Here is a 12,633-nt window from a genome sequence, read left to right as displayed (position 1 = left end):
CTGCCCAGCCTCGCTGCCCTGAGCCCCTCATGTACCCCAGCCCAAACTCCTGCACCTTCACTGCTACAAGCCTGCAGCTTGCACACAACCCCAACCCACCCTCTGACACCAAAACTGTGCAGCCTGGGACCCCTTGAGCCAGCATCCTCTTCTCTCCTTCCTCCTGCATCCAGATTCCCTCCCAGAGCTGGCACCTCTCATCCCTTCCCAGTGCATTTTTTGTGAGGTACAATAGCAGTGGCGACAGCATGAAAGGCCAGCACAAAGTCGTTGAGCTCCCTTCCCCGCCCCCCCCCCCTTCTCCCCAAAAAAGACCCTGGGGAAAAGTTGTTAACCAAAAAAAAAAAAAAAGAGAGAGAAGCCGTGCGCTGGGATGGAAGTACCAACATCTATTTCCCCCCGCCACGTGGTTGTGGTTTGTTTTATTTCTCAACAACTTTGTCCCCGCTCTTCACACTGTCTCCACTGCTATTGTGGCTCTTCGTCTCAAACGGGTTGGCTACCCCTGGTCAGTGTCTTATTGGACCGGTCACATGCTCCCTGCTGGCTCTCGGTGCAGAGCTGGCCCAAGGCACAGAGCATGCGACCGACACCTGCACCTCTCTCTGGGCTCAATCTCTCCAGCTCTTTTCATTTCACAGAGCCACCAGTTCATGTCCCTTGCAGCCTGCTGGTACTTCCCCAGTAGCATTGGCCATTGGTCCTAACTATAACGGAGCAAGGGTTTGGAAAAGGTCCCTGCACCCCCGTTGCTCACTAGACTGTGACTCTACAAGGGCAGGGCAAGAAGCTCACAGATGGGAGTGGAAATAAAACCTTCTATTTGGTCGGCTTTGATACTGGCCCTAACCCCGCCCATGCTGCAGCTATTCCATTGTCACCTAAGCAACCCAATGGGCCAATATCTTGGAAACCTTAATTCCCTGCAAGTTTTGCACAGGGCCTCCTGGACCTCCCTGTTTCTCAGGGCGTAGATGAGTGGATTGACCAGGGGCGTCAGGACGGTGTAGGAGACTGAAAGAACTTTCTTGAAATCGCTCGGGAGGTCGGTGGTCGGGAACATGTAGGCAATCAGGAGCGCTCCATAGTAAACACTCACCACGATGAGGTGGGAGGAGCAGGTGGAAAAGGCCTTTTGCCTCCCGGTGCTGGAGGGGATTCTGAGGATGGTGCTGATGATGCAGATGTAGGACACCGAGGTGAGCAGGAAGGGGACCAGTGAGAAAATCAAGCACATTGAGAACGCCAACGTGTCCATCAGCAGAGGGTCATTGCAGGAGAGTTTTACAAGGGGAATAAAGTCACAAAGGAAATGGTCGATAGTGTTGGGGCCACAGAAGGTTAACTGGGTTATTGACACTGTGCTTATACTACAAGCAAGGAATCCACCTGTCCATGATCCCCCGGCAAGCTGGAGACAAGACCTGCCACTCATCTGGGCTGTGTAGTGCAGCGGGTTGCATATGGCTAGATACCTGTCGTAGGACATCACCGATAGGAGGAGGCATTCTGTGACCAGCAGAGCACTGAAGAAATAATATTGTGTGAGACACCCAGTGAAGGAAATTGTCCAGTCCCCAGTCAGGAGCCCGGCTAGAAGCTGAGGCAGGAGGGTGGAGCTGTAGCAGATCTCCAAGCAGGACAAGTTGCCCAGGAAGAAGTACATGGGGGTGTGGAGGTGCCGATGGGCCACAACCAGCGCCAGGATAAGGATGTTCCCAGCCATGGTCATCAGGTAGATCACGAGAAAGAGCAGGAAGAGAGGAACCTGCAGGCCAGGAAGATCCCCGAATCCCAGGAGGATGAATTCTGTGATGGAGGTTTGGTTCCCTTGTCCCTGGCTTGCCATGGGGTGTGTCTGTGGGGCACAAAGAGGGACACTGTGAGCAGTAACTAACATTCATTGTAATATGGCAGCCTTGTCTTCATTGCCTCCCGCTGCCAGCCCTGGCACAGCAGCCAAGTGGGGAATGGAGGGTGGGGAAGGGAATCGCCGTCTCCCGATTTCTGAGCAGAGCCCAGGTGAAACAGACCGTGTCTCTGCACCCTGTGGAGCGTCTTGAAAGCTGGCACCAGGCACTCAAATCCTGTGGCCTTGGGCTCAGACAGGGAGTACAGACCCCCTGACAGATGTGCCAGACTCCAGATCAGACAGTCACTCCCATCACTGCCTGGTGGCTAAAAGCTGAATGAGGGAGGGGCCGCTCCACTGGGGAGATGGGCCAGGAGGGGATATTTCACAGGACGCTCCAGCAGAGAAATAAACCAAGCAAGCGGTCCTGGGACCCATAAGGGCTCGTGTGAGGGGCTTCCCTTCACCCTGGTTCTGCCCCTTTAGGCAGAAAGCAGCAGGGCACAGTCTGAAGTGCAGATAGTGAGACTTGTTTTGGGGCCAGTGTCCAAGCAGGTGGATTCCCACGCCATGCCCACCTGTCGGGTGTATCTCTGTGGGCCAACAGTTTCCCTCTCCCCAACTACAGCTATTCACCCAACAGACCCCTTCTTGTAACCCCCAGCCACACACACCAATGGGCTCCCCTGTCCCTCTGCTCTGTACCCAGGCTCCAATCATGCAGAGCCCTGCCTGGGTCTCTGTTCCTCATTCCCCTATTTCCAGTGCCCCATTCCCCGATTACCAACCCCTTCCCACTCCACCCTTCTCCTCCACAGACACAGAGACACCCACCGTGCACACCCCGATGGCACCTCCTAGAAATCATGTTCCATTGGGGGGGGAGGTGAGTCAGGGTCTGTGTCCCACCCCTTTGGTCCCCCTTGGGAGGGGCAAGGAGGGAGGCTGCGTGGGTCAAGGGCTGGCATTTCTCTTGTCAGTGTTTTACCTCCCCGCCGGATGCTATGAAACTGGGAGGGGTTGCAACTGCTGTGGAGGATAGGGTCATAATTGAAAATGATTTGGATGAACTGGAGAAATGGTCTGAGGTAAATAGGATGAAGTTTAATAAGGACAAATGAAATGTATTCCACTTGGGATGAAATAATCCATTTCACAGATTCAGAATGGGAAACGACTGTCTAGGAAGGAGTCCTGCAAAAAGCCATGTAGGGGTCATAGTGGACCACAAGCTAAATATGAGTCAACAGTGTGATGCTGTTGCAGAAAAAGCAAACATGATGCTGGGAGTCATTAACAGGAGTGTTGCAAGCAAGACACGAGAGATCATTCTTCTGCTCTACTCTGCCCTGGTGAGGCCTCAGTTGGAGAATTGTGTCCAGTTCTGGGCACCACATTTCAAGAAAGATGTGGAGAAATTGGAGAGGGTCAAGGGAAGAGCAACAAGAATGATGAAAGGTCTAGACAACAGGAGCTATGAGGGAAGACTCAAAGAATTGGGCTTCTTTAGTTTGGAAAGGTGAAGACTGAGAGGGGTCATGAGAGCAGTTTTCAGCTATCTAAAAGGATTTCACAGGGAGGAGGGAGAAAATTTTTTCTCCTTGGTCTGTGAGGATAGGACAAGAAGAACAGGCTTAAACTGGACAAGGGAGGTTTAGGTTGGACATTAGGAAAAACTCCCTAACTATCAAGGTGCTTAAACACTGCAGTATCTTGCCTAGGAAGGTTGTGGAATCTCCATCTTTGGGGTTCTTTAAGAGCAGGTTAGATAAATGTCTCTCAGGGGTGGTCTAGACGGTACTGGGTCCTGCCATGAGGGCAGGGGACTGGATTCGATGACCTCTCTAGGTCCCTTTCATTTATAGTCTCCTGTGATTCTATGAATCCCGTCCCATCTTTGCTCCCAGCTCTCTCTAGGATTCACTGGGCCCATTAGCAAGGCTCCATCACTGTCTCAGAATGGGGCTCAATGCCAGAGTGGGGGAGATACCATGCACCCATTGATTTCACACCAGTAGCTGCCCAAACTCCTCCAGAGATCGATCCCTCTACACGCCGTGTGCCCATCTGCCAAACTGGTCTCGTAGCACCTCAGGGGGATGGGGCAGGAGAGACACGTTCCAGAGAGTGCGGAGCCCAGATACCAGGGTGATGGGAGCGAGGGAAATTGTGAGCTGAAAGCTCTTTGGTGATCTGAAATCCTCGCCTTTGGGGGCGGGGAACTGTTAGAGACCAGCGCCCGTAGCCCCATCCACCCCGCCTCCACTAGTGTCCTACCAAACCCACGTTGCTCCACAACCCTGGAGCGGCAGGGAGCCGGGAGGAAACGGCTGATTTACCTCCAAGGCAGGTCGGGCAGCAACGGGATCCCGGCTCTCACTTCTGCACGCAGCGTCTCAGGGCCAGAGGCAGGTTCCTCCGCCCATCTGCTCTGCCCGGCGCGTTTGCCTGAGCCCCGGGCCCGGTCAATGGAACATCAGAGCCCAGAGCAGCGACCGAGGCTCCTTCGCCCTCTCCGGGTGAAGCGCCCCACGCCTCAGCCCTACGGCAATTGTGGAAAATCTTCTCCGCTGCGCTGTATAGCCTGCTGCGGTCAGGGGCCGCCTCCCCAGGTACCAGTCCCACGGGGAACGTCACCGGCGAGGGAGGTTGGTGTTTGGTCTGTTTCTGGATGATACCGGCAGGTGCAAACTTCTAGTCTCAAAAGCAAAATCCCAGAGAGGAGAGAAACTTTGAACCCTAAAGCAAATCCCTCTGTGGCGGGCGAAGGCTGCGCTGGCTCTCAAGAAATGACACCCGATTTCCAGAAACACGTTGTGTGGCTGAGTTTGTCAGAGCTGCCTAAGTGGTTTAGGCACAAAGTTCTCATCCAATTCCCTTAAGCAGGTTTGACAATCTAAGCATGGTTCGCTGAGCTTCCCCCGTCTGGAAACCTCCAGATGCCCTTAGAAAGAAACACCCAGGTCCCTGTCCTGTCAGCGTCAGTAACAGCTCAGTTTAGGTGTCATTTTAATGAACATCTAAGTGACTGGGGAGCCTGGATCCCATTTTCAAAGGGGCTTCATCGCTAGGGCTGAGCAGTCTCTGCCTCGCTGAAATTCAACCGACTCCTTTCGAGATTCACTGAAGTGTGTGTGAAAATGTCCCCACAGACGATGATACTGAGCTGGGAAGGGACAGGAAACTTCTAGGCTACATCATCCACATTCAGCCACTAAAGGCAGATGAGAACGGGGTATAAATGGTCATTAGAGCCTGTCACCAGAGGTGGCGAATGGAGCCATGTCCGACACAGCAGCGCTTGACAGGCCGGCTGGTTGCTCGCTAGTGACTGTGCTGCTCTGGGGGTCTCTGTACCTCGCTGGAGGTCAGTGATGTCCCCAGGTGGTTTCTGTCCCTGCTTTATGCTCTTGGTTCCAAAACCCCAAGGGGCTGTGACCGGGCAAGAATTGGCTGTGACAGTGTCAGTGTCCATGAGTCACTTCGAAGTCAAGTGGCAACTCTGCAGCTGAATGGTTAATGGCTGAGGAATGAAACTCGCTTCCCATGATCTGTAGGAAAGGGGAGTTTTTCCTGGCACACCTCAGCACAGCGCCCGAGCGGGGCCTGAGCTCAGGAGCCTGCCTGAGAAGTGAGAAAAGAAACCTGTGGCCCTGGCCCTGTTCGCCCAGCTCTGTCGAAGTTTCTTGCGGGGAAGTTGGATCTGCCAGACCGAGTCTGCAGCTCCTGTTCTGTCACCCTGGTATTGGCCACTGGGCTGTAACGCGCTGGGGAACTAACTCCCAAAGAATTTTTTGCACTTGAACTAGGGGCTATCAAATGACATTAATAGGCAGCAGGTTTAAAACAAGCAAAGAGAAGTTTTTCTGCATGCAAGGCACAGTCAACTTGTGGAACTCCTTGCCAGAGGATGGTGTGAAGCTCAGGACTTTAACAGGGTTGAAAAAAAGAGCTACATAAATTCATGGAGGATTGGTCCATCATTGGCTCTTATACAGAATAGGCAGGGAAGGTGTCTCTAGCCTCTATTGTCAGGGGCTACACATGGATGACCTCATTCCAGGAAGTGTAACAGTTAACTCGAACTAAGGACTTAGTTCAAGTTAATGTTTCACTGCCGTGTGTAATCGTGGGTAGTTAATTTGGACTAGGGGGATTGAAAAATGGCAACCAGATGGGAAGATGCAAATCAAGCCCGAGATATTAAAATCCCGGGCTTCATTTGCAACTTCGAATGCCTACATTAGACTCCCTAATTCGAACTAGGGGGCTAGTGTAGACATACCCTTGCAGAAGAAAGCTCTGATGGCCATTTTAGCCATAGGGCTTTCTTGTGAAGAAACCCCTGCTGTGCAGCCACACTGCCTTCTTGCGCAAGAAAACTTACACTTGTAAGAAAAGAGCATAGCTCTTGTGCAAGAGGTCGTCTTTTACTAAGCCGTAGTGTAAATCTTCTTGCACAACAGTGGGTGGGCAGTGTGGATACTCTGCAGAAGAACGGCTCTTCTTTTGCAAGAACCCACAGGTTTAGATATAGCTTCAAGTGTGGGAAGAGAGGGCTTCTTGCGCAAGAGCTACACTCTGTTCTAACAAGTGTAAGAGCTCTTGTGCAAGAGGGCTGTGTGGACGCGTGGCAGGGGTTTCTTGTGCGAGAAATCCCTATGGGTAAAATGGCCATCAGAGCTTTCTTGCACAAGTGAGCATCCACACTGCCATGGATGTTCTTCCTCAAAAGCACATGGCAGTGTGGACGTGTTCTTGTGCAAGAACCCACCAGTGTAGACATAGCCTGGGAACGGCTGGGGACAGCTGGCCCAGGGATGGAGCAGCAGAGCCACGGCAGACTCACGCCTCAAAGCAGCTGGCAATTACAGCAGGGCTCCATGGTTTGAGGTGCTGCCCCTGGGCTACAGACACTGATGCCACAGCTCCCTGATATTGATCAATGGGAGCTGCAGGAGTGGTGTCCGCAGGCAATGACAGCGTGTGGCGACTCCCTGCTCTGCCTCTCAGCGGCTGCAGGGACATGCCAGCCACACCCAGGAGCAGCAGTTACCACGGGGATAATGACTCCAGACGTGGCAGGTTTGGCATTTTAGAGCTCACTGCTCAGAGTCACATTTAAACAACCCAGAGAAATGAAAGTGATGTCTGCACAGCCCAGTCAAACCCAAACTAACCCACTTTGCAAGCAGTGAAAGTGGTAACCTCCCCTCTCCCCTCCCCCCCCATACATGATGGGACCAGAGACGAGAGGGAAGGGCAGTGTCTGTGTCTGTGTGTGTGTGAGAGAGAAATGACAGAGACACAGACTGTGAGCGTGGCAGAGATTTGCATTGCCAAGCTCCCGCCATCCCCTTCTCCTGACCCCACACAGAGAGGGGGGAGGAGGGACACCCTGACATCAGCTCCTTTCCTCTTCCCCCTCCCACACCCTGCCCAGCAAGCAGGAGGCTCCCAAGGGAGCGCTCCAAGGCAGAGGGCAGGAGCAGCACGACAGTGGGTGGACGAGCAATTTTAGTGCCAGCACTTGAGAGCTTCCTGGCCAAACCAGTCGGGATCCCCTGCCAGAGGCTCCAGGATCTACTGGTAGATCCCCATGGACTGGTTGGTCAGCACTGATTTAAGGGAACTGTGTTTCTGGCTCCTGGGTACCAGCAAAGTCCTGCAGAAGCTTTTCGCTCCCCCGTTTGGACAATCTAAATATCAGACTGACAGTTTGGGGGACTGTCTGCCCCCTTCTTTGCCATTTGCCCCAGCAGAGCAATCCCAGCCTGGCCCACTGGGACCCCACTCAGCGTATCCTGAAGTTTGTATCCTCTGATGTCTTCACACTTTTCATGACTGCCCAGCGCCAGCCTTTCCCCCGCTGACTGGTTTTGTCTCCAGAGCTTTGGAGCTAACAATGCCCAGCGGGACTTGCATAGAGGCACTTGCCTTCCATGTGCCTTGGCTAATTGTCTCTTTTGCTTCCCCTGATGCAGAAAAATAGTTCAGTTCCTAATTAAACACTGGTTTACATGTTGGGAGAGTCTTGTCCCAGGCTGTTCCACTGTCCTCGCACCAACCCCTTCTTCATAGAACTCTAGCACTGGAAGGGACCTCGAGAGGTCATCTGAGTCCAGTCCCCTGCCCTCACAGCAGGACCCAGTACATTCTAGACAGTCCCTGACACGTGTCTGTCTAACTTGCTCTTAAATATCTCCAGAGATGGGGATTCCACAGCCTCCCTAGGCAACTTATTCCAGTGTTTAACCAACCTGACAATTAAGACATTTTTACTAATGTCCAACCTAAACCTTCCTTGCTGCCGTTTAAGCCCATTGCTTCTTGTCCTATCATCAGAGGCCAAGGAGAACAATTTGTCTCAGTGCAGTGTAGAGCGGAAGAATGACTTCTTGTGTCTTGCTCACAACACTTATGTTCATGCATCGCAGAATCATGTTTGCCATGTAACACTGCTGGCTCATATTTGGCTTGTGGTCCATTACTTTTGAGTCATTTCCTATTCAGTATGTGTGAAACTGACTGTTGTTTCTCAAAACAGTAAAACTTGAAGCAATGCATTTCAGGGGTGAATTTGATCTAAGAAGAGTTTTGCAAGTTTTTTTTTTTTACTTTTGCTTTCAGGAAGGTAAATTAATTTCAACCTCAAATATATTTTTCACTTGCGAGGTCACTGAACACCTTCATTCACACAGGTACCCTGACACACACTCATTTGCTACAACTCCTACAGTTTGTGTGCTTAAGAATGCAATCCATAGAAGTGCTTGCAAAATGGATAACGAATTGGTGACTGTTGAAGGGAAATATTTTCCAGTGTGTTCTCAGAACATTCTTCCAAACTTTGATGGGGGGAAAAATAATGAAAAAAAAATAAAAAAGTGAGAAATTAAAAAAAAATAATTAATCACCGACGTCTGTTTTCAAATTACAGAGTGGGATTTCCAAAGATTCCTATGGGATTTGAGCATCTGAATTCCATGGGAGGTTTGTACATAATTTCTTTAGGTTTTTTTGAAAATGTGATCCTTAAAGAAGATGACCATTTTTCTGTTCAATTTGTTTACATAGCTCAACAAGTCCTAGGAAACTTTTTCCATTTGTAATTTCCCACTGGTATTGGCAGAGCCCAGATGAAACCATCCCACTTTAAAAAACGTATTTATAGAACGGATGCAGGCAAAGTTTATTTCCCAGATGGGCAGAGGCAACATGATAGGTAGAGCAACAAAGACTGACAGAGAGTAATTTGGAAAATAAGAGAGGCATTTACTTAATTTTTGATTACAGCATCTGAATCACAGCCAGTCTGAAAAGGTGAGATCTGTATAACTATGCAGACCTATTCCTACGCTTTGATGTTCCATGGCTCACAATTTCATGGACAAGAAGGGACCGTTTTGATCTCTAGGCTGAAATCCTGTGTAACACTTCACTGGAAAAAAACTCCTACAGCAGAACTTTTAGAAAAAAATCCACTTTTAATTTAAAAGCAGTCCATTATGAGGAATCTATCACAATCCTCTGTAAATTGTTAATTATCTTCAATGTTAAAACGTGCATCTTATGTCTAGTGTGAATTTGTCTTCTTTCAACCACCATTCAGTGCGGCATTTTTGAATGTCTCTGTTAGAAGAGCCAATTTACTCCTGATGTAGGTGCTACGTACGAGCAACCAAGACATTTCGGAATGGATTGAGTTCCTTGAGTCTGTCACTACAAGGCACACGTAAGTGGCACTTTGGCTGCTGTGTTGATGTTGTTGCTCAATTAAAGAGAAATAGAAAAAGAATTTAGCAAGGAATACAGAAAGGCGGAGGAAAAAATGTAGCAGTGAAGTTCAATCCAAACAGATTATTTAAGAACAGGCGGAGAGAAGACTTTGCGGGGAACAGATTTCTGAGAGTTCAAAACTGCTTCATCTAGCAAAAAAAAAATCCCCTGGTTGGAAACTGAAGTTAGACACATTGAAACAAGAGGTAAGGTGCATGTTTTAAAGAGTGGGAGTTGTTAACAATTGAGTTAGGGTTGGGATGAAAGAGGTGGTAAATATGCCGTCATATGAACTGTTTACATTGAGTCTGGATGTCTTTCTTGAATATATCCTCTATTTAAAATCCAAATTGTGGGTTGAGTTGTGAAATTACCATACAGTGGTATGGTTTATGTGATGCTGAGAGAAGATTCAATCTTTATTTGGCAACTAATTTGGGGGCAGAAAAAATGAAAGGCAGTCCGAGAGGGGTAGCTGTAGGGCACTGATATTTTTACACATTGTATTTTCCTGATACAATGAAAGTACATCTTTTAGAATAAATTTGGAATCATTAAAAGCTTCAGAGTTTCTGAGGTCACACATAGTGGTTGTATTAAACAGGTTTCTTGTCACTGATAAAATATTTTATTCTCTACATCTATCATGGTGGGATTCTGAATATATTTTCATGGAAAGGTTTGCCAGCCTTGAAATGCTGAAAAATATTGTTCCGTGTAAAGCGCATGAGCGGCAATGGGGCATTTGAAAGTGTTTTGTGTGAGATGTTCTAGGATGAGTCTTCAGGAAAAGTGAGTTTGAAAAAAAATCTCCAGGGTCCTGGTGAAAAACCAGCAGAACATGAGCCTCCGACAGGCAGAACTGAACCTGGGCATGAGGCTCTACTGTGGGGGTTTTGAACCTGGGGTCTATGGACCCCCAAGGGGCGCATGAAGCCCAGTCAGGGGGTACATGATGTTCACGTATGTTCAACTATAGGTAATGTATTGAATTTAGTTATAAAAAATATTATCACCCAGCGGGATAGGTGATGTGTTTAGCTAAGACCAAGGGGTGTGTGGACCGAAAAAGGTTCATAACCGCTACTGCTTGAGCAAAACAACAGCTGGGTCCCCGCTGAGGCTGTAGAGCGAGCTCATTCTCTCTCACTCACAGTAGGTGGTGTCGGTGCCACTACATGGGACAATGAACCACACCCAGCAGGTGCGGGGGTCACGCTGTGACCTAACAGGCTGACTGCTTTCTTGGCTGTTAAATCAGGGGAATAGTTACTAGGAGAAGAGGTGTCCTTTCTCCCTTGTGTTTGGCACATGCGGAAATCCCACGTCCCGTTTTGCGGTGCCCATCTGAAAGAAGCTACTGAGAAATTAAGGCGTGTTCAGAAATGAGCCACAAGAGTGGCTGAAGCTCTGGGAAGTTTCCTTGCAGTAACAGTCTCCATACGCTCCTCTTGGCAAGGAGAAGCTGGCTGGGTAATTTGATCCTGGCCTGTAGGTACCTACCCGGGGAACATAGAGCTGGGTCCAGCAAACCGAAATGTCACGTGATGAAATGGCTGGAAGTGGAAGCTAGAACAACAGAGACTGGAGCAAAGGTTCCCAGTGTTGATACTGAGGGGAGTGAGCCATCCGAATAACCCGCCCAGTCCTGTGGGGGATTCTCCTGCTCTGCTGAGATTTAAATCAAGGCTGGACGTGTTCCTGGGGCAGAGGTGGGCAAATACTGGCCTGTGGCTGGGTTCGGTCCCTGGGGGTTAACCCCTGTAGGCCCCGGCCCCACCATATCTACCTGCACCGCCTCAGGTACGGGGAGCACAGCATCCATTGGCCACGGATCACCATTTCTGGCCACTGGGAGCTGCGATCTCCAGGACCAGGGGAGGTGCAGGTAAATATGGCGGCGGCAGCCCAGCAGGGGCTAACCCTGGTGAAATGGCCCCGTTTTAGTCCCCACCCTTGCAGTCGATGATCATTCATGATTTCACAGACCATCCATAACTGCACAATTTCGATGTTTTTCTTCTCCCCGCTTTTGAAACTGTTTCCAAGCCCCTCGTGTTTTATTGCCCCCTCGGCACCTTTTCCATACTTAGTGTAGATTTTTTGGGATAGGACAACCACACCCGCTTGCACATTCAAGGTGGAGATGAACATACAATAATTAAGCCTAGTTTGGTTGTACTTCATCCGTATGCTACCTACAGTACCAGGCAGGAGGTCGGGGTTCCTTTGAATGCTGGGTATGGGGAAGGGCTCCAGTATTTCTAGTTACAGCAAAAGCAAAACCTGTGGGTCATTCCTGCTTCTTCCCTCCCATCATTCTCCTTACTAAACCCAATTTACAGCAAAGCGAGACTTGGTGATTCTAGTCATAACTACCAATCAACTGCATATCGTGTACGATACCTATTATGTCAATATTTAGGATACATTTTGCTGGGCCAAAATATTGCAAAAGTGCTTAATTAATAGTTTTCCGGATGTCTCTGGAATTGTTCTTATAAAAGTGGGATGCACTAGGACCAGGTTGTTTCAGGTCCAATTGCCCTGGTCTCGCTGTCCTGTACAAGTTATGCAAGATTGGGCAGCACTCCTGACTCTCCCCCACCCTCTTTGGCCTTATTTGCATGTGTCCATGAGTTCCCCAGAGCTGAGTCACACCTAGGCTTTGCGAGAGATCCAAGGACCGGATGAGGAGGAGAACTGGGTGCCAGGCCAAAGGGAAGCTCCTCACCCGGCTCTTACAAGTCCCAGGCCTGTTTGCTTGGTTGGTTTCTCTGCTGGAGCTCCCTGTCAAATATTCCCTCCTGGCCCAGCTCCCCCTCTCTCCTTCAGCTTTTAGCCACCAGGCAGTGACCGGAGTGACTGTCTGAACCAGCGTCTGTCACATCCGTCAGGAAGTCTGTACCCCCTGTCCAAATCCAGCATCACAGGCTGCCATATTGCAATGAATGTTAGTTATTGCTCCCAGTGACCCTGTTTCTGTCCCACAGACACACCCC

General features: G+C 49.7%; 1 protein-coding gene across 1 annotated transcript; it reads right to left on the bottom strand.

The window, feature by feature from the left end:
* Positions 1 to 877: 877 nt before the first annotated feature.
* LOC142821243 (olfactory receptor 10A7-like) lies at positions 878 to 1,849 on the bottom strand. Its single transcript, XM_075912087.2, has one exon. The coding sequence runs from the start codon at positions 1,847 to 1,849 to the stop codon at positions 878 to 880; it is 972 nt and encodes a 323-aa protein (XP_075768202.2).
* Positions 1,850 to 12,633: the final 10,784 nt, after the last annotated feature.

The sequence above is a fragment of the Pelodiscus sinensis genome, chromosome 30 (assembly GCF_052426305.1).
Source record: "Pelodiscus sinensis isolate ZL-2025 chromosome 30, ASM5242630v1, whole genome shotgun sequence".
NCBI lineage: Eukaryota > Metazoa > Chordata > Testudines > Trionychidae > Pelodiscus > Pelodiscus sinensis.
This window is presented reverse-complemented; position numbering and strand designations above follow the sequence as displayed.